Source organism: Siphateles boraxobius, unplaced genomic scaffold, assembly GCF_051911475.1.
Source record: "Siphateles boraxobius isolate OS27281-9 unplaced genomic scaffold, OSU_SipBor_1 90, whole genome shotgun sequence".
NCBI lineage: Eukaryota > Metazoa > Chordata > Actinopteri > Cypriniformes > Leuciscidae > Siphateles > Siphateles boraxobius.
Window position 1 is genome coordinate 772,172 of NW_027509220.1, and position 22,173 is coordinate 794,344.

Below are 22,173 nucleotides of genomic sequence, written 5' to 3' on the forward strand. Positions count from 1 at the left end.
ATGGCTTAATATTTCCATTGCCACTCTGTAGGCAATTCGCTGAAGCACTAGAAGACCTGAGGGAAGCCATAAAGTTGTGTCCCAACAATCGTGAAATCCAGCGCCTCCTTCAACGTGTGGATGAAGAGTACAGGGAAGTTACTCAATCAGAGGAGCCAGAGCTTGAGCCTCCTCCGTCTCCACCACCATCTCCCTTACCAGTGGAGGAAGATGAGGAGCCCCCTCATCACACCCCTCCTCCTGAGCCAAGACTGGATGACATGGAACCTGTTCAAGACTTGTTTGAGGATGATGACTTCCTTGAACAAGAGCTAGAAGCTGTGTCAATTGGTCTTGCCTCTGATATTCACTCGAATGCTTCAAGCCTTGCCATTATACGTAGTCCACCCCTTTCTCCGACCCATCATGACACTGGCTACCTATCTGGAGGGCAGGCCTTTGAGTTCCAACCGAGCTCCTCCTCCATGTCATCTCCTACCCATCATAGTTACCAGTCCACCTCCCCGTGTATCTCCCCAACACATCAGAACTCTCACTACCGCCAGAGTCCACCCCATACTTCGCCCTCCCATCAGTCCTCGTACCGGTTCAGCCCTCCACCCATGGGCGGTGGAGGGAACCAGGGTATGGAGTATCAGAGTCCTCCACCATCTCCTCTTCGGCGTGGGGGGCCATTCAGAGCAAGCCCTCCAGTCGAGAGTGTGTGTCTATATCGTTCCCAGTCTGGCTCTCCAGTCCGCTACCAGCAGGAGCCTTTACCTAGCCGCCCTAAATCGCCACTGTTGAAGATGAGCAGCCAGCGATCCTTCCAGCTCCAGTCGCAGCCTTCCCAGAGCTCTCAGACCAGCCAGCACCACCAGATCCAGGGTCTTCGCCTGCAGGCCTCGATGGCACAGATCGTCCGCACTAACCAGCCCAGTAACAGTGTGTACAGCCAGTTGGCGCATCCACTCAGCAGCAGGTATCAGGGATGTTCCATGGATGTGGACAGGGAGAGAGATCGGGAGCCAAGACTTGTGTACCAGCCCTCGTTGGATGGCCGGTCAATGTCTCAAGTGCAATCCAGCCTTAGTGTGGGAGCTCTCTGTCAGCACGGGAGCCGAGGTGGGCCTGCCGGGGTTCTGGAGTCAAACTTGGGGAAAGAAGATATCCCTCAACGTCCTGCTTCAGCCTACCGTTCAACTACAGGGGGACCTGGAGGCATGCGTTTCAGTCAAACCCCCCAGATTAGCCGCAGTCAGTCAGCGGCATACTATCCTGTCTCCAAGCATGAACTTGAGAGAGCAGTGGCCGCCTCTGCTCTGTCACCTTGCCAACTAGGCTCTCCGGAGATCCCCCACCTAGTGCGTAGACCTATTAGTGCCAATACAAGTGACCTAAAGCAGCACGGACCGACCCCCAGACCACTGATCCACTCCCAGAGCGTTAATCTTCGCTTCTCCCCATCTAGCAGTAATATCTCCTCAGGCTCCAGCTGCAATCTAGCCCCTGGCTTCAGGCCTTCCTCCTCCATGGCCCAAATGGAAATCCCGTTGCAGACCACATATGAGCGAAGCTTCGATGAGCCATCTGCCCTCTCACCCTCTCAGAGCGGACTCTACTTGGGTGAACCCGCCCGATCCCGGGCCACTCCGTTTATGGGCGTCATCGACAAGACTGCAAGGACTCAGCAGCAGTACCTTCTCCAGCCTTCCCGGGCCTGGCCCGTTTCATCCATGGAATCGGTCATCACTAGCCCCACGTCGCCTGGCAACTTGATCCACCAAGCCTCCACCGCCTCTTCCTACAGCCCACCTACATCTCTAGGCAATATTGCCTACTACAATAAGACCAATAATGCCCAGAATGGACACTTGCTAGAGGAGGAGTACTACGTCCAGCCGCAGCCCTCCTCCCTAGGCAAGCTTGCTAATGGAGGGGCCCGTGATCGAGACCTCCTAGAGCGGGTGAGCCAGGTGCCAACTTACCAGGATGTTAAAGTGGCGCGGACAATGCCTGTGGCACAGGCGTACCAGGAGAACATGTACCGCCAGCTTTCCCGTGATGCCAGACAAGGTCCCACCTCGCCCATCAAACCAAAGAGACCCTATGTGGAGTCAAACGTTTAATAGGCACCCAAAAGGGTGGGCACAAAGGTGTGTATGACAGTGAATGTTTGTGTCAGGTTGTACGTATGGGACTGTGTAGGTGCAGGATATTAAAACCAGTATTTCAATTAAAGGGAAACTGAATATTAGACATACTTTTAATAAACTAAAAAAAACAGTGTTACAAAGGTGTGTACAAATACCTGTGCCTACTTCTGTTGGAAAAAAAAAACTTTTAGAATTTATGTGGTGAACAGGCTCCAAATATCCTGACAGCACCCTTTTGGAGTATTAAAATACAGTATGTAAAGGTAAAAAATGTTCTATAAAGCTCTGCACATTATAAGAAAGCACATTTAATGACGTTCCACAACAGAGGCCTACATGCAGAGAAATAGTGTCTTGCCATCGTTCCTAGCACTAAAGCGGATATAAAACTGGGAATCTGTGTTCCCACTCATTCTCTCTCTCATTTACACTCTCTCTCTTCCCAATGAAACTAAAGAAATTTGCTAGGCATTCTGGACATCATTTTGTTGGATTGTTCAATACTGTAAAAAGGAAATAAAAATGTTTCAGAAAACTAAGCTGTAGTTACGGAAGGAAAAAAGGAATATTTATAATTAAGTTATACGATGTATAGAAATATTAAAGCAGTCTTTGTGTCAAGTTTATTTTTTCATTTTTGTTTGGGCTTTATGTCTTTAATTTTGTAACTATTGATTTGAGCTTTTGGAAATGGTATTAGATATTTTTAAAATCATGATTCAGAGTTTATGACTGGAGGTTATTATCTTTACAGTTATTACCTTATAATTCTGGTTCCCAAGCAGAAATATTGTTTATCAAAATTCACAGTTGTACTGTGGCAATAATATTAGTTTAATGAATTTCTTGGGAATAAGCTTAATAAGATTTTCAAGTAACCCTCATATAGCTTTTGTCTATTTAAATTAAATGATTTCAGTAAATTACCATGTACTGGAGTGGCAATCCTGCCGTATTTCAAGTAGAAGAATGTATCACACCATAGACGTCTTATGAACTCTACAGTATGTATACTACGCAACACAAAGTTTCAGGGGCGTTTGCAAGGTAGTAATACAATTTCTTCTCTTTTTTTCAATTTCTTTATTGTTCTAAGAAATGAAATATTGCATTGTCACAGAGAAGCATCAGTATATCAAGTGAAGTATGTTTGTTTTAACTTTTAAACTTTTATTCGTAACTTTGGTCTGCACTGACTGTCTGGACATTTTGAAAAAAGAGAGCACTTTATTCATTCGTGAGGATTGTATGGAATGTGAATATTGGGGGGGCTAAAGATGTTTTTTTTTTTTTTTTTTTTTTTTGATCTGGGATAGGACATCCTTACTAACGAACGTTCAGTGAACACTGGAAAATAACCTGTGATTAGTTGTACTACTAGAAAACAAATAGAAGTCATTGTCCTTGGTGCAATTCTAATTTTTCAAGCAAATGAATGAACAATAATATAAAAGAGCAAAATTATGTTTTTAAAAAGATATAAAATGTGTATATAACAGCCTTTATAGAGCGCAGTGTACTTGCTGTATATAGTGGCCAAATGTGTTCATGCATAACAAAATCCTGCTCTCCTCCGCCAAATGCTGCGCGAGAAGGACTTGATGAGCCTCACGTGTCAAACACAGTTCAGTGGCATCACACACTACCGAAATGCAAACCAGCCGTTTTGAAATAGTGTATTTGTCGTGTATAAAAAAACAACAACAATATTCAGCTAGTTCCTTTTGAAATTCTCTGCTTCAGAATGCAATATTATCAACACGCAGAGCTTAAATGTGGCTTTGGTCTTCTCAAAAATACAGTATATGAACAGATATCTAGACAGCTTGTCTTAAAGGCAACCATATTCACCTTTCTATTGCTGTCAGTGTAAACCTGCTTGAATCGAGAGATGCCTCATGGTCAACTTTGGGGAAAAGTGAAATAAAAACTGAGGGCTCATCAAGGGCCTCTTTAGAGTGGTGTGGTTTTTCAGTGCAATTTATTTTTGCTGTACATAACCTGACGCATGATTTATCCTCCATTCCCCTCCGAAATCGACATACACAGACATTTGTGAATCTGCCGTATGTCTCCAATAGAGGAACTTAACAGAAATAATGATCACAACAAGTCTCACACTCATATGACATTTACCTCTAAAGGTTTTGGCCATTCTTTTTATTTTTCTGTTGGATTTGAGTTGATTTTAATGTATTTGCTTGCTAAGCAGAGTTTCTCGTCTGTAAATGTGAGCTTTCAGAGCGCTGTGACAACGTTTAATGACTTCAATAAACCAGAATGTGTTTTTATCATGTCAGTGGTCATTTTTATACGGTCTATGTTTAATAAGAGTTACTTTATAAGAAATGTATAAAACTGGTCGAGCTTAAAAGATGATTCCTTTTATTGTGGTTTCTTTTATATAGGCCTACAGCTGTTACACAACTGCACTATTTGTCCTTTCAGACTATTATTGCTCATACTTGACAAACGGCCACATATTAAACTGACACATACTGTAGGATGGCTCAAATCATGCAGCTTGTTGAGGATAGAAAGTTACATTTCTAAGTGATCAGAATTTCGATTTTCCCCTGGCAGACACTAAAACAAAGTTAAATCCTCCAGCCATATCTAGGGACCAGAGATTTGGAACATTCTAAACACCTTAGCAACACCCTAGCAACCACCTAGAACAATTTAGAATCAGACTAAGCAAATACTAGAGAAAATGCAAATATCTAGTTTTCTTAATCACTTTGTGGAAACCGATTATAGATTGATTTAGACCATTTAAATAACTTGAAAGCATAAAAAAATAAATAGAGAAAACTATTGAACTTTTTAAAAAGAATCATCAAAGAACAACAAGAAACAATTTCACCTAAGAGTTTCAAACTAAATGCTAATGAACTGCAGTAATCCATATTCAATGTCCCTTTTTTTTTGCAAAACAATCTTTAAAGCTGCAAGCAACTGCATTGTCATTGTCTTTAAATAGAACTCCATTAATGATTGATCTTCAAGATGATTTGTGTCAATGGATGGTTCAAACACTAAAAACATCTGCGACATTCACCTTTACTCCCTCTTGGGTTTGGCTGTGAGGAGATGCACAAATCCTGGCACTAACACCATGACCACCTGCGGCACAATGGTGTATTTCAGAAAGAACAGTGAGTAGAAGAGAAGAGGAGGAACAGTGGGCAAAGGGAAGCTGCTGATGTAGTGGAGCGCCATGGACGAGAGGGCCAGACAGAGAGTCCTGGGTACCCATGGAAGAGCCCATCCACCTGGCTTCCAATACTGCGCAAGTCCTAGGCCTAGCAGAACCCCGGCATCACGGTTCAGAGAGGAGAAGGGCGCAGTGTCTACACGGATCCACTCGGAGTGAGAACACCACCTCTTAGCCAGAGAGATGGACCTGCGGTTCACAGTATGAGTGCAAGTTTGCAGTGAAAAAAGTCATTCATACAGATTATCACTCCTTAATGCCTGCTACAGACTGTGCGATTTCGGCAATCCTATAAGATCATTGCAAATCACAAAGTACGACATGGTCAATTTAACTCGGGTACGACATGTGTGTTGACTGAATGATGATGATGACACCTATTAAATCGCAGGCTACGATGCATTAGCATGTGCTAGTGTTGAACAAATAGAGCAAGATCAATCGCAATTGTGGGTTTTATGTTCGCTGAAAAAAGAGGCGGCGGCGAAAGATGAGAATATGGACGCGGTCATGGCTGGAGAATGCCAATTTTGCAAATGGAGCTTGAGGTAAGTAGTTTAAAGTTTTAGCGTCATGTCACGTTGATCAATACGCCATTTCATGGTGCATTTTTATTGCCAGCAGACATACAGTAGGTCATAGCAGCAAACACACTGTGAGATGATCATGATAAAGTTCTGACACTGTCTGAGGCCACGTCCACACGAAGCCAGAGCTTTCCCTATCCAATCTTTTTTTTCCTTGTTCTAAAAAAAAATTCCATAAACACGGCGCCGTCTCAAGAAATATCTGCGTACACACGAAACCGCTGAAACCGACTGAAACCGATGTAGTATACATGCCAGACCAGTATGAGGCGCTGTATTTGTGACACAGATACACTAAAAACAGAGAAGACTTGCGCATCAACCTTGCGCGCTGTATACAATAATATTAGGAACAGTAGCTTCTTTTTTTTCTTTCTTTTTAATCAAGAACTTTATTGAACAATATGAAAAACCATAAACCTGGTACAAAATAGGAATGAGTCACGATATTCGATTAGTTAGCAGACGCATAAAGCTTGCCACAAAGAACCGGCAAATAGCCTAATCATTATGAATGTGTCAAATTTAGCAAGGAGACATTTTAATTATTTATTAATAAACTAGTGTTTTCTGTGACGATGCTGACTCGCCACCTTCACAGTAGGTGAAGGTGTTTATAGAGAGAAATGCGCACTTCATACGGATTATAATAGAGTTGTCTGTTTCTTTTCGTTTTGAATTGTTTTGTTTAAAAGTAGACATTTCAAGCTTAGATATATTTCTGAGTTTCTGTTCATTTATGAGACAAGCTCCAGTTCACGTGGGATTCAAGTTGTATCGCGTCGGCGCCTCCGTGTCCTGATGGCTATTGTCTGCTATATTTGCTACTTATTTATTAAATCCAGGAAATTGGTTGATGAAACATTGATTAAAATTATGATACAATTTATACAAAACGAAATTCACTTTAAAGAAAGGCTTTATATAAAACAAAACTTAATTAAGTGGTCAAAATGATGTGTCTCGATATTGCGCATCTTATGATTAGGCTACTCAGGCTGTTCACTTTTCATATAATCAACATATGAAATGGAAAAAATAACATATTATTTAAACATAAATATGAAACTAACTTTTCTTTAATGGCTACAACATGTAGGCCTACAGTACAGAGAAATTTAATGTCGGAGCGAAAGGCCTCCGCATTATTATGCGTTTTTTGAATAATAATCAAATAATTCCCAGCGATCGTCGAATATTATTTTTGCTTGAAATGCCCATCCCTACAAAATACGAAATGTCTTAATCAGACAAAATACAAGCATCATAGCATAAGAAAGAAATATAAACAAATAAAGAAGTAAAATAAAGAAATAAAATAAAAATACATTAAATTAGGCCTAAACAATAAATAAATAAATAAAAGAGGCTCAGTAGCTTCTGAAGCATGAACTCAAGCAAGTAGTCGCAGTTGTTGTTGATGTTAGGCTACTGATTTAGCGTGTCTGACTAGTCGACACGTGGGGTGATGACATCATCGTTTCACAAAATATGGAATACGGATTGGCCGTACACACGAAGACGCAAGGGTGTCGTTTTCAGATTTATCCACCCTGGGACCCGTTTTCAAAAAATAGCGGTTTCAGTCTCCCAAAACGCCGGATCCGTCTGGACGAAACGCCGATCCGATAAAAAATTTGTCCATATACAGCTAAACAGCTCCATGTGGACAGGGGCTGAATATTATCGCAGGCTATCATTGGCCATAAGACCGTGATAATGGCCGTCTTTGAACCTCTGTACGACGTACGACCACAGAAACCGCCACGATTCGTCATCTTCAGTCTGGGACAGCCCAAAATCATACAATTTGAACCAGGCATAATACAAATATGCAGTGTACATGTGATATTTTGAGGATTAGTATATTATAATTGGTGGTTGACAATGCATATTTCAATGGACCCTTTGCACATTTTATATATTATAGTGCTATAATATATTATAACAAAGTATAGTGTTATAAAAAACATAGCTAGATTTAATTGAATTGCATTTGTAACAATTGAGATGTACACGTGTTGAATTTAGACGTGTTAAACTAAAAAAAGTACAGTTTTTACACAATATTAACTCAATGTCACATTGTACCCACCAAGAAAGATCAATCCCAGTCTTTTGCAGGGCGCCATGCAGCACAAGAGCTCCAAAGAGCAAAGTCATGCTCCAGCAAAAGAAGAACAGCAGAGGGCGACATTCAGGCACAGTCCGGTTCAGATACATCCCCAGCAACACCCCTGTGGAGATGGTGCATTAAGATCCTGGCTTTAAAGATATGAGTATGTGTATGTATGTATAGATGACTTATTTATTTATACTGACCTGTCAGAAGACCGGCAATGACTTGATGAGGGAAGTGAGCCAGGATGAAGATCCGAGAAAGGCCCACACATCCCAAAAATACTGCATACAACAGGTACGGCACTGCAGCTAACATCTTACTGTACGACAAAGAGTTTGTTTAGTATTACATATGAATAAATAACATTCATGTATCTACAGTAATACTGTGATGTGACTTAAAAGAGAGCGTGAGAAAATTACAAACAAAATATTTTTTTTAAAGTTTGCATACGTTGAGTATCATATTTGATACATCAGGCTTTTATGGCTCATATAGTTTGAGATAGTGAGAGTTTGAAGAGGAGGGGGAAAAATCAGTTTAATTTAGAGGCTCAAATTGAGCAAAAATACAGAATTTGGTGCAGATGATGATTTTTATATGGCCAAAATGAATAATGAAATTAGGCTGCTACTAATATAAATTGGATATGAATAGAAGTTGTCACTCCATAAGTTGTATATCAGACAATAGTAAGATTTATACTTAAATGCTTAGTTTTATGATCAAATCTCTGTAGTTTTATTTAAACCACATAACTCAATGGAGTACAATGATGATTGAGAGATGAACAAATAAACCTTCCTCGTGGATTATATTTGATACTCACAATTTAGCATGATTTATAAAAAAAAAAAATTTTTTTTAAAGATGTATGAATAATCAAGTAAGGTTTAGTGCAGTCCAGTAAATATTGATCTAGATATATTACAATATATCAAAGTTCTTCTGAAGTTTACTGTAAAGGCTTTATAGTGTTAAAGACAGACCTGGCCGTGCGAGTGTGAAAGAATGAGGCCAGTGAAGAGACGATCAGCCACCACACAGCACTAGTGACCATGGCATGACCTGAGGGACTGCCTGAGAGAGATGGAGGAGGGATTAGGTCTTGACATCTGGAAATGCTTCAGGTAAAATGATCTATAACAAGGAATACGATTATTGTGCTGCTTTACCTGGGCCAGTCTCACATGTAGACAGGAACTGCTGGACTTTCGGTGGGTTTTTAGAAAACAATCCAGATTCTCCAATCCACCAATATGGCCTCTCGCCAAACAGGAACCTGGATGTCAAGTTAAATAAATTACAGTCAACATGAAATGCCATTCACAACCCAATAAAAACTCGTTTAAAACTATAATTTTATGAAAACTAAAATAAATTCTCTACAGTTTACTTTTTCTTGCATTTTAAATGCCATCAGAATCATTTAGAACCAAAAGAGTAAGAAATTACTAAATTGATTTAATGAGGTTTTTCTTGAAACAATTCTAACATGCTAATTTAGTGCTCAATTATTATTGGTACACAATTATTATTAATGTTTTTTTTTTATCTAATCCCAAACTTGTGAATGGCAGTGTATCAAGGTTTTCACACAAAATATTAAACAGCACTGTTTTGACACTGAAGTGATAAGACATTACTTTAAACCTTAAAATGCTTTGGAATAATAATTTATATAATTGCAATGATTGCTATGTTGTTTTAGTATGTCATATGGATACTTGTAATATTTATATAAGAAATGCTGACAGTATTCTTCAAACATTACAACATTACAACATTACACTAGAGTCTATATATATATATATATAAATATATATTTATATATGTAGGCTATATATAGGCCTATACATATATTACATACACGCATACTGTACTGAATATATACACACATACATAATGTATATATTACATAAAAAGTAATTATAAAACTAGTTTGCACTATAGAAGTTTATCTATCATCTGACATTTGGTTTCATTTTCACACATCCTAACATGCAAAGCATTTCATACCATTTGAGAACCAAATTAAGCCACTCTGACAAAGCTGCTACCCAGAGAACAGCGATGCCAGTCCGTCGATGAATGTAAAACACGACAGGAAAGACCAGGAGAACCGCCGCTTTCGGGTCTCCCATATGAGAAGCGACTAGCCAGAAATCCTCCAGGCTTCTGGTTCTCTGCTGAAGAGCCTCCGCCACCCAAACGCCTTGGCGGTGAATGTTCTCCATTACAGGATGATGAATAAACGTCCACAGATAACATTAAGGTCCCCTGCTCATCTTACAGGTAAAAGACTGAGTGAATTAAGACTTAAACAACGGTCAGAGAAGCCGCTGCTGCTGTCAGGAGTTCAGACCTCAACGTTACCGTTATCACGGGTACCGCAGTGGGACAAAATGAATCTGCTAAAACGCATATTTTAAACAAGGGACTTGAATCATCTGCCCACTCGAACTTTTTACAGACTTTAACCGCAAAGGTTTTATCAGTTCACCTTATTCTAGGCCTATTAAATACATGAGCGAAGAATATTATCTGAACAGTGAAATGGGCTTTTAAATTGTTAATAATTTAATTATTTGAAGTCAAGAAAAACTAATCTATATTATTACATATAATATTATAATATATTACCTTCTGTAAAACTAATCTCAATATGTACTTTGAAACACTTTTAAGCACAAGAACACAAAATAAAAAACTTTTGAAAACAATAAATAGCCTATTCTAAAACTTTTCAAAATCATGTAACCACCAAATGTTAACTTTTTTTTAAATTATTATTTTTTATACGGTTATTCTTTTATATTGCTGTTGTTATTTATCTCACATTCTCTGAACTGTTCTCTATAATTTTTGCTCTATATAATTTGACTGATATGAGTCGTGAAACATCTGGAAAACAGGCTACCATTTGGTTCCAGTACAGTTTACATGTATTTTGCCTTGTCTATATACATATATATTTCTCAAATAAAATAAGAATTTTAATTATGTTGTCCATCTCTAATTAATCAGTACTCTTGCATAAACAAGAGTAGTATCACTCTTATTTATTTGTTTGTTTCTTTATTTATTTATTTATTTATTTATCGTCTAGTATTTTATTTTTATTTTATTTTTATTTAAAAAGTTGTGTCTTTTTTTTTTTTTTTTTGAAGAATAATTGTGTTCCCACTCTTTCCTGTCACCTGACGTGCCGCTGAGTGTAGCAGTCACGCCGTCGCGGTCGTTTACGTAAAGCTAGCGCTCCGGTTTCCCTGGCGGAGAAGATGGCGGCTCCTGGACCGGGGGAGTATTTCAGTGTCGGGAGCCATGTCTCTTGCCTCACCTGTTTAGGCCAACGTTTGCAGGGAGAGGTGGTGGCTTTCGATTACCCGTCCAAGATGTTGACTCTGAGTATCCTTTATTCCTCGGATATGTGCGTTTAAACTGCTTGACTGTGTCAAACTGAGGCTCCGCGTGAGCGTGTTTATGTGTGCGCTAGTGGCCTCATTCAACGCATATTCTTGCTTCGTTTACCTTCTATGTTGTGTTTGGCCAAGATCGGCTATGTTTGTCACTTTGTTTTTTCTGTGGTTAGTTGACTTGATGTGGGTTCACAGTTGTAAACGTGTTGGAAAAGTGTTGTTTGTGGTTAGCTTGCTGATTAGCATGTCCTCGCGACCGACAATATTAGCCGTGCGTGCTAAGCTAATGCCTTTCCAGTGTAATAATGGCAGCTCTCATAGGGTATATTATATAGTTTATAAACTATTTTTTTCCCAGTAACAGCTAATAATGCCCAGGATGCGTAATGTTAGCATACACTAGTTTACCACCATACTAAATGCAGTCTGTAGTTATACTGTTCTCAGATCAATAATCTCAGACTGAATGGTCATATTCATATTTGTTGACCATGCTATACAAATAAGGGAGTTTGTGAATGCAGAGATCGGAAGGATGACACTTCAACCTACTCACTAGGCTATACGTTTTATGCACTAAAAATAAATATCACAAACAGGTTCCTTCCATCCAAATGAAATATAGCTTCCATCTTTCGAGATGGCATTTTAAAGGGTGAGCTGAAGTGATGACACACTTTGACCTGCCATGGTTTAATAAAAATCTTTGAAGATTTCACATCACCACAACCTCAAGGTTGATGGTTTTATAATTATACTAAAATGAATTTTACATGCCAAAAAGTATAAATATAGCTCGGACGACAGAAGGCGTGTAGTAGATTGTACAACAGGTTTTTCAGCAAAGTTTTTGGTCATTTAAAGACGTTAGAAATTTCTTTGTGTATTAAATATGATACAGTAGGCTTCATAGGGCTAAGGATAGATTAACTGGCTAAGCAGCATCTAGAGAATGTGAAAGTAAGTTTTTCAGGTATCTACAAAAGATGAAGATTGTTAAGTTTTTTGTGATAAATGAATTAATCTGCTTGTCACACATAAGATTGACCTTCATGAGATTTCTACAAATCGCACTTGTCACTGTTCAGTGCTGATTTGTTTAAATGTGGTCTTGATGGTTTGATGCCTTGACATGTATGACATCACTTGTCACTTTTTGTCGTCTTATTTTTTGTAGGTTTGCTCAACCAATTACTCGTGTTGGTTTCATTTTATGTATTACTCACCTGTCTTTTACATCTAGGCCTTAGAATAAAGGCCATTTAACCTTGTGGGGGATGGTGGTAGTTGAACCGCTCAATGTCTTTGGTGTGTTGTAAACAGGTGTGTCAGTAACTACTTTTGATGTTTAGTAAACCAAGTCATTTCCTAAACAGGAGGTTTCAACACCTACCTGTAGGGCTGGGCGATATGGCCTAAAAAAATTATCACGATAATTTTTTTATATTAGTCGACATCGATAATTATCACGATAAATGTCAAATCTTTATTTCTTTCAAGTTTAAAGGCAGATTTTTGCTCCTAAGTGAAAGTTGTAGAAACCAGAGCGTTAATTGTGGTTTTAAACTAATCTTTATTGTCAGAAAATTTCACAAATCTCAGGTTGAACATTCAAACATTTGTCCTTATTCCTTAACAAAATAAATATCTTAATAGAAAAATACATTTCTTAGTTTCTGCATGTGCTAATGGGGGATATTGTTTAATGTAAAGTGACTTTGATGGCACGTATCTTCAGCACAGTTTGCAGTGCAGGCTGCAATATTAATAATATTACATGTTTTGTCTCAAAACGCATATTTGACAGTGAGTTGCCAGTAAATCTGCATCCTGACTCAAGCTAATACTACCATGTTAAATTTATGTTCATTAAAAAAAACAGTAACATCTGTTAAAAAAAATTTATAAACATATTCTGACTGTATGAGTTTTATTAAAATTAACCATTGGTCATCCAGTATCATGCATTTAGATCATGATAACCACAGATAAAACCAGGCATAGCCTATAGTCTCACTATCATGGCAAAATGTTACTTCATGGTTTCTATGGTATTTATGAAAAACAGTAGCCTAAATACATCATTAAATACTGTAATTGTATTCCATTAGTCCTTTGATACATTGTCTACATTAATAATATAATACAATTCAATAAGTATATCCCACATTTCATGGTGCAGTAAATATTACTAGGCTAACGTTACAGTAAATCCATGGTAAATGAAGGGGGTTTGTTGACGGAAAATCCTTCTGACTGTATCGTTGCGCACAGTGTTTCTCCTGTTTGTCAGCGCGGTTTCATCTGCCTTTAAACTGGTTTACATCACGGAGACATTTGTGTTCTTCACTGAATTCAAGCGCTTCTCACTGGATCTCGTGAGCGAGATGATGCTCTAGTCTCTAGTCATAAGTCATAAGCTCTAGTCGTAAGCTCGCGTTGCGCTCAGAGCCTGTCTAACGGAGAGCCTTGGCACTTCCTATTAGCCCCATTGTATATAATCTTGGTTGCAGTTCCATTAGAATTCCACTGGAGGTGATCGCGGGCGAGTGCAGAATGAATGGGAGTCTATGGAGCTAGACGGCTAAATGTATCCCTTTCTCCTGCTTGTCGTTGAATCAACGTAGATTTTATTGTTGATTACGCAAGTTCAATATAGATTATAGTCCAAAAGTCGAATGAACGAGTACTTATGTCCTTTCGATTTCTTACAGGTTAGGTCGTTGTTGGCCGGAACACGCTAGCATTCTGCTATTACGTGACGTCATCACATTTTTTAAAGTATTTTTAGAACAGATAAGTAAACTTAAAATGCAATTTTCAGCTGAGTGTATTATCTTAGCCCGCCCTTTTGAATGCAACTTTCAAATTACTTGTCAAAAAATTACATCCTGAGAAAAGTGGATTTCTGGGGGTGAAACCCCATAGACTCCCATTCACTCTGCACTCGCCTGTGAGCGCCCCCGCATGGACAGAGACGTGTTACTGCAGCCAGTCCAGAAACCGGAAGTAACCAGAAAGTGCCAATTCTCTTCTATTAGACATTCTCTGCTGCGCTGCCGTTTGGACTTTGAGCCGGGTGGATAAACGGTCCGTGTGGCGCGCGGTTCAAATGAGTTTCGTTCCGCTTTTGGCACATAAACATTATCGAACATTTATCGAACTCTTGATATCGTTTTATCGAGAAAAATTATATCGCGATAATTATCGTTTTATTGCCCAGCCCCACCTACCTGTTGATAGAGAACAACTGCATAAGTATGTCTTGATGTTTTTGTTTGATGTATCCTTAACACTCCTACCAGAATGTCCTTCCTCCAGCGGAAAGCCCAACCTCAGCGACGTCATCTTGATCAACTTAGCCTATGTTTCAGATGTGGATATAATTAATGACCTCACTGAAACTCCTCCTCCTCTAGCATCCTTGAATGTTAGCAAGGTAAGATTACATATTGCGTTCAAAATGCATACACCAACGGTGGTTGCACTACAATCACAATTTTATATACTGGAATGAGTCATTTTAAGTCATGGTAACACTTGAAGGTGCTGTATGTAACTTTCTTTACTCTACTAAAGCTTAAAAATATCATAATATTATAGGAGATATTTAGGAAACATGTTAAGTTCACATTCTCGTTTCTCTGAAAAACACTTCTACAGCCAGTTATTTGACTTATTATTTTACACGTTCCGTGTTGTCAGTCGTGTTTTGTTTTGGTCTGTGTGATCTCGCCCACTGCCAGTTCACCCAATAGTATTTCGACACCCCGGGATGCCAGTTAGCAGGAAACACAGTGCATCGGATCCTTGGAAACGAGCAAACAAACTGGGTCAGAGCTTGCAGATTCCACACAACCTAAAAAGCCTCGGTATCCATCTAAAAATCTCTAAGAACGAGAGTAAATTAAAACGTGGATAAATCAATTTATTAACTTACAGTCTGTATGTCTCCTTGTTTTTCATCATCAATTGTGCTCGCTCCTTTAGCGTGTCCTCAAAATGGCAACCCGCGTGTGCGAGTCTGAGGAGGAGGGAGGGGGGAAACAACGGTCTCTGATATTTTGAATTTGGACTGCAGTCATTCTTACATACAGCACCTTAGTTTAATATGACAGTATAGTTGGTATGGCCTATTGGTGATACCTTTATTAATGTCTATTGTACATGTTAGACATTTTCAAAAGAAAAACATTCAAAGTTAGACTGTAGTATTAGGAAATGGATAGTACTGAGTAGGAATGGGAATTTTCAGGAATATTAATACATTTTCATTAAAATGAATAGTCATTTAATTGTTTGTCAAATGCATGTGAAACTATAAATACAATATACTATATATAAAGCGGTCCAGACTTTCAAAAAACCCATCTGGATAAAATCTGTATATTCCAAAAATCAGATTTTTGCTGCCAGTCTGAACATAGCCATGGTGGTTTGTAAAAAATGTTTCACATATGTTGTGCTAGATCAGGGGTGTCAAACTCAGTTCCTGCAGGGTCATTGTTCTGCAGAGTTTAGCTCCAACCTTAATTAAACAACCAGCTAATCCAGTGCTGTCAAATCTCCCCCATACCCTTAAGCCTGGAACACACCAAGCCGACGGTCGGCCGTCGGGCAGTTTTTGTGCGTCGGCCGACTAAGTTTACTCAGTGTGTTCCGCACCGTCGGCTGAAATTGGTCCTCGTTGGCTTTGTTGCGGCCGATTCGACATGTTGAATCGGCGTCGGTGAAAGAGGGAACTCTGATTGGCTGTTCAGCTTAGTGAGTCAGTGCACGAGAATAATAGCAAAACGGCGAGCAAAGAAGTCAAACGCTACAGATAGAAGGTTGTTCTTATGTTACATCATCTTTGCGTAAGTGTTCCTTTGCAAATATTTCAATATTAACATGAGCGGAGTGGAATAAAGGAAGTGTTTAGCAGGACTGATATTCAGAACGGTAAGAACACACTGCTTTGTTTACGGGATGTGTATCTGCAGCCTGCTGCATCGAATTCAATAGACAGTTGTCTCATTTACATGCAGGCGCAGAACACGCATGCTAGCTGACAGTCGGCTGTAGTTCTCTCGGTGTGTTCAAGTTCAGCTTTTTCCCCCGATGTGTGGCGACAACACAGTCGGCTTTCATCAGCGCTAGTTGGTCGGCGTCGATTTGGTGTGTTCCAGGCTTTAAATAGGGCACTATATGTGGGAACAGCCATTTGTGATGGTGTCTGAAACCATAGTGGACGTTATCAAGGGCACTCATTAAATCCCATAATGCACTGCAATAACAAGTGTATAACTGATGTACGCTCAACGCCTAGAGAATACCCTTAAGTTGTGAGCTGAATAAATTCCCACATCTTACCAGAAGATTGTGCCCGCAGCTGAATCATCCATCCGTTTTCCAAACCGCTGGCCCAATGTGGCTACAGCGTAATATCATACAGGTATAAATTCCTTTTTAATTATAAAATTGTTTAATTAAAGTTTATACATCGTTTCCATGAGTTCAAGATAAATATTTTCATTACTACTTGAGCTACTTGAGCTGTTAAGTTTCAAATGATTATTAAACGGCAAGCACAAACTTTCCAAAGCGGCAGCCCTTCCGGCGCACTCATTGTCTAAATTAACTCACTCGTTTTCATTCCTTCAAGTGAACTATATTAATGGAGTAATGTAGGGAATAGTGATTGAGGGTGTAGGGGTGATTTCGGACACGGCAAAGATCTTCAGGATTACTAGAAACTTCCAGGCAGTTGTTTTGGAGCAGGTTCCAGCTAAACCCTCCAGGTTCGGAGTTTGACACGTGTGCTAGATGGTATATAATACATGATTGAGATGATGCCTGTCAAACAACATCTTACTTTGACATCTTTTGTTTTACAGCTTGCCAGTCGGGCAAGGTCGGAAAAGGAAGACAAGTTGTCCCAAGCCTATGCAATCAGTGCTGGGGTGTCAGTTGAGGGCCAGCAATTATTCCAGACTATACACAAAACGTAAGACTTGCAAACTTTACTTCCATTGTGAAAGCGGAAGACCGAAGTCTTCATTTATCTATAACCAAAGTGATGTTAAACTTCTCTTATGTGGTAATTGGATGATTGTATTGTAAAAGTTTTTTTTTACTCTTAAATGAATGATTAATATTACTGAATTGAGTTTTAAAAGCATGTGAGATAAAGATTAGTCAAATCTACAGCCTAGAAGTTGTATTCTGCATTTGACAAGGTGGTTCCCCCTCGTGCGGTCTGTCATGAGGATTGAATTAAAGTACAATCTACTGAGATCTTGAACTTAAACATTTAAGCATGAAACATGTTTCTATATTAAGGCCCCGATATACTTCAAGCAAAATCGAAGAACAGACTGGCGTGACGTCATTTTGAAACAAATACAGGCCAAAACGAAGTTTGTTTTGTCTTTCTCTGGAGTTCGAAACTCCGGAAAAGTTCACCCTGGGGTGCGTTTCCCCAAAAACCATCGTTAGCCAATTATGGTCACAAATTCCATTGATTTCTGTTAGTAATGAGATGAAGGAACTTGCAACCATAGTTGCTTTTGGGAAATGCACCCCTGACTGATAAACGCCTTTAAACTACCATTGATCTGTGATGATTACGTAATGGGTGTGTGTGGCCCTGAGGCTCCGCCTTCTTTGTTGTGGAAATCTTCTCTGGTTCATTTCTTCTGTTCAGTCCCTCGAGGTCAGACATCCGTGAGTAAAAACATAAACACACTGGAGAGCCGCTTTATAGTAGAAAATTAATTTGTAATTCTAATTGCAAGAGACTGACACTTTTTTTGTTTGTTTGTTTAATACTATAAAGCTGCTTGCTTTAACACAATCTCTTGCATAAAGTGGTATATAAATAAACATCACTGGAGTGGGAATTGCAGAGCTTGTGCAAACATCCACATCGCTATGATCAGATGCTTTCTTTTCTGTTTTATCATCGCTGTCATTTTTGTTTTATGTTTATTTAATTGAAAGGAAAGCACGCATGCAGCACATATTTATCTAAACGCCGCTTTCAGTAGCATGGGCAGCGTCAGGATGTTCGCTAACAGTATTCCGCTGCTCACGCATTTCAAACTTCTTTTCACCCCAAAGCAAAGAACAAAAAAGAGCTTCGCCGTGAGTATATCGGGGCCTTTACTATTTGATCATTTTAAGCGTTATTGCTCACTGCTGGTGTGCCCATCTAGAGTTTGATGTTTGATCCCTTTGTTTTCCAGCATCAAAGACTGTAAATGGCAGGAGAAGAACATCATTGTGATGGATGACGTCGTAATCTCACCACCTTACCAGGTGGAGAACTGCAAAGGCAAAGAGGGAAGTGCTCTAAGTCATATACGCAAAATTGTGAGTATCACGGAATATCTTTCAATTCAGTAATACAATTATAATATAGGTTTTGCAAGATGGAGAATATTAAAAGTTAAACCAGCTGTCAATTTTAAAACCTGTCAAATCGAATGTGGGGTCTTTTAAATATATCTCTCTGACTCCTGGTAATTAAGTCGTCCCATTGGTCGATGCTTGAAAGACAAACAAAATGGCAAAGCTACTGTTAGCTTTCCACTTCAAATGTCAACGAAGACTTCTAGCAGCCAAATTGTATATAAGAAATAATGCTTCAAATCATGTGCCACCATTTGATCTACAAGTGTTTTATCGTGACTTCATTCCCTCTCATATCTGTCAAAATTTGCAATTACATGGCGAATGTTTCCCTGCAACCAAGTACTTTTTTTTTTAAGTTCGAAAAGTGTAATAAAAGGCTATTTTGTATGGTAAATTGTGACTTTACAAGTTTACAAGAATGCAACCGTAGGGATGGGTTGGTAAGGGTTGACCATATTCATTTTAATTTACCTTCATTTTGATGAACCGATGTTGATTCTTAAATCCCAAAAATAAATCTTTTAAGTCTATGCTGTTTTCAGTCACTTCACTAAACCTTTGTTACACACCATCCATTTAATAATCCCAATAAGCTTTGTGCTTTCAAAACCTGCAGAAAGACGCCAAGTCGCCAACCACAAGAAGTTATATTTACCTCAGGAAAGGGATTCGCTGTCCATAGCTCGCTAGTTAGCTGGAAACAATAACTCCAAAGAGGTGCATTTTGCACTATATTACTTAGTTTTGTCTTGTTAAATATATGTTGGGTTATGCTGAATGTTTCTACAATGGGATCAGACTATGTTTGATGGTGCATCTGCGTTAGAGGTCTTGTACCAGAGATCGTTTGACCCGAACCCGACCGGTACTGTTAAAGTTTAAGACCGAACCTGAAATCTGTTGCTGTAGAGAGATGTATCTGTATACTTGCTACCATAAGCCAAAACAGCTTTGTAAGACCCACACTGCACGTAACTGCTGAGCTATTTATTGGTTGAAATCACAAGGTTTAAAACATGTAATTAGACACATCAAGTGGTAGAAAATGTGTATGATTCAGAGAGACGCACAAAGACGGCAACACTGCAATTTGACTTCCTATCGCGCTTCATTTCATTCATAAAGTTTGCACTTTGCATTCATGCATTTATCATATTGTACAATGTTTTAAACATTTAAAAACAAACAGTAGAAAATGTGAATGATGTTCACTACTTGCCCTACTTGCACGCGACAGAGCTGACATCTGAGAGATCCGAGGGAAATGCGGCTATTTGATGTGCTCATTTCATTCATAGTTTTCACTCATTCGTGTATCATAATCATTTCGTCTCCCAAAGTTTTAAAACTTTTAAATATACATATCAAATAGTTAAAAATGTTTCATGCAGTATTTTATTGATAGTACTCTTGGCGCTGTGCTCAGTGTACACTCATTCACTTCACACACATTATTGCATCGTAATTTTAGAGGTTTATGTATAATTTTGTGCTGTCCTTTGGCTCTCCTGTTATTCAGCAATAGAAGTGTGAATCGTCACTGGTCTCTCGATTCGATTACGATCATCATGTCTTCGATTCGAGATCACACTGCATCAAGATGTGATGCAATATTACTGCAAATGGCTACATTTTCATCAATGAATACAAGCAGTCAGATATATGAACTCCCTTTTAATTTTATCTGCTCATTTGAATAAAGTACACATCCTGAATGTAGTCAAACAAAAAACACAGTGGCTCACTCAAACCTTAACTACATGCATATATTTTTTAGTTACAAATCCGAAGATATTCATGAAACTAACCCGACCCAAACCCGCAAGTTGTTCGGGACCCGTCGGGCTTGGGTCGTGTAGTAGACCTCTAATCTGCATATACAGGTGTCATATCGATTGCTTGTCATGACTTGAGTGTCTTTCTTTTCAGGTTGAGAAACATTTTAGAGATGTGGAAAGCCAGAAGTCGATGCAGCGTACACAAGCACAGCAAACACAGAAGGACTCGTCTTTATCCTCCTGAGTGGGGGGTATGGCTCATCTGGGGAGGGCACCACGGGCATCAAGGGCCTAACAGCTGGTCTAAACCAGCGCTCATCTCCCCCTCTGCGTCGTAGTCCGAGGGTGGATGCACCAAGGGCCTAGGGTCTGGAAGATCAACAAAAGAAACAAAAAAACTAAACAAAAAAAAAGCAAAAATGTTTTAAACATGAGAGTGACAAGAGTTCATTCTAAATTAGACTTTATAAAGATAATTTAAAACACCAACCATCAAACAAACCATAGTTTCTTTGACTAACAGTGTCTTATCCCCCCTCTGCCCCTTCTTCCTCCTCTTGTTTCATCTAAAAATAGCGTTTCATATTTTCTTCTCTCTTACATCCCTCCTTCGCCTTCTATTCCATTTTGTCAAAAAAAGAAAAGAAAAAACAAACCAGTCAGAAAAGCTTGTTAGCTTTATTTACTTTGATGCTTTTTTTTTCTTTCTTTGGCTGTTTATGTTCTACAAGTGTCTGTCTGTTCTGTATTTTAAACAAAATGTGACTTCAGATGCCACATGTTACAAAGGACATTTTCTAAAATAAAAATAACAAAAATTCTGACTGTAATATTGTACTTTCAGTTGCTTTTTCAGAAATGTTTGAAAACAATATGCTTGCAAAAGGAGTTAAAAAAATGTGCCCTTTCAATCAAAGGGTTAAATGCTTGAAACACTTTAGTTATGTGGATTTTTTCCACCTGTTCTAATCAAATAGCATTTCATTCGTTTTGCAAAAACCACAGTAGTTAAACTGATACACATTTACAAAACAGTGGCACAGTCTAGCTTGCTACCAAACTAGTATTTATGCCGCATTAAGTACAATATTCTGCGCATCGCATGTGTCTGTTTTGTACACATGGAATACCTAGATGACTTTCTACATTTGCCAAACCAGTATACCATAGTGTAATGTGCTTGATGTTGCAGTTCCAAGATGTTAGAACCAGAAGTAAAATCAACTGGTTTTATATCCGATATAATTGGACACTATTTCAATGAAATGTGCCGTGTGATGACTGTAACAGTTGCTTGAAACAAATAGCACATGCTATTTCCCATACCATGTAGATTTCACAGAGTATTTTCTGAGCTAGTACTACTTTTCAAAATTATTTCCCCAGACGAGTCATGCTGCATGGATTTCTGTCCAGTACAATAGAACGTTTTTATTCTTATCACATGTTGAATCTTTCATTTTTGGAGAAATTTTAGAAATCGTAAAAAAAAAATATATATAGTTCTAGGTGCATATGTA

General features: G+C 38.9%; 3 protein-coding genes across 9 annotated transcripts in view; 2 read left to right on the top strand and 1 right to left on the bottom strand.

Moving 5' to 3' along the window:
* Positions 1-4,429, top strand: part of tanc2b (tetratricopeptide repeat, ankyrin repeat and coiled-coil containing 2b) — a 210,103-nt gene extending 205,674 nt beyond the window's left edge. For all 6 annotated transcript variants that reach the window (XM_077224633.1, XM_077224637.1, XM_077224634.1 and 3 more), the window contains one exon: positions 32-4,429. In XM_077224633.1, coding sequence (XP_077080748.1) covers positions 32-2,108 — 2,077 coding nt within the window. In that variant the 3' untranslated portion in view covers positions 2,109-4,429. The remainder of the gene's footprint in view (positions 1-31) is intronic.
* A 74-nt stretch (positions 4,430-4,503) lies between these two features.
* g6pc3 (glucose-6-phosphatase catalytic subunit 3) lies at positions 4,504-10,458 on the bottom strand. Its single transcript, XM_077224667.1, has 6 exons — positions 10,081-10,458; positions 9,237-9,343; positions 9,051-9,141; positions 8,262-8,380; positions 8,035-8,176; positions 4,504-5,541 (listed from the first exon to the last, which is right to left on the bottom strand). The coding sequence occupies exons 1-6, from the start codon at positions 10,296-10,298 to the stop codon at positions 5,199-5,201; spliced, it is 1,020 nt and encodes a 339-aa protein (XP_077080782.1). The 5' UTR covers positions 10,299-10,458; the 3' UTR covers positions 4,504-5,198.
* Positions 10,459-11,264: 806 nt separating this feature from the next.
* Positions 11,265-21,483, top strand: lsm12b (LSM12 homolog b). Of its 2 annotated transcripts, XM_077224705.1 has the most exons (6): positions 11,281-11,469; positions 14,786-14,919; positions 17,357-17,466; positions 18,582-18,605; positions 18,707-18,833; positions 20,805-21,483. In XM_077224705.1, exons 1-6 carry the CDS (start codon positions 11,343-11,345, stop codon positions 20,895-20,897), a joined length of 615 nt encoding a protein of 204 aa, XP_077080820.1. In that variant the 5' UTR covers positions 11,281-11,342; the 3' UTR covers positions 20,898-21,483. The 2 variants fall into 2 exon arrangements, with proteins under 2 accessions (XP_077080821.1, XP_077080820.1); XM_077224706.1 differs by lacking the exon at positions 18,582-18,605 and having other exon boundaries at positions 11,265-11,469.
* The last annotated feature ends 690 nt before the right edge of the window (positions 21,484-22,173 follow it).

Coding starts and splice junctions, on each gene's coding strand:
- g6pc3 (XM_077224667.1), bottom strand. CDS start 10,298: ATGGAGAACATTCACCGCCAAGGCGTTTGGGTGGCGGAGGCTCTTCAG. Junction 9,344..10,080: donor CTTAATTTGGTTCTCAAATG/GTATGAAATGCT, acceptor CTTGACATCCAG/GTTCCTGTTTGGCGAGAGGC. Junction 8,177..8,261: donor CATTGCCGGTCTTCTGACAG/GTCAGTATAAAT, acceptor CCATCTCCACAG/GGGTGTTGCTGGGGATGTAT.
- lsm12b (XM_077224705.1), top strand. CDS start 11,343: ATGGCGGCTCCTGGACCGGGGGAGTATTTCAGTGTCGGGAGCCATGTC. Junction 17,467..18,581: donor TTCCAGACTATACACAAAAC/GTAAGACTTGCA, acceptor TTCACCCCAAAG/CAAAGAACAAAAAAGAGCTT. Junction 18,834..20,804: donor TAAGTCATATACGCAAAATT/GTGAGTATCACG, acceptor CTTTCTTTTCAG/GTTGAGAAACATTTTAGAGA.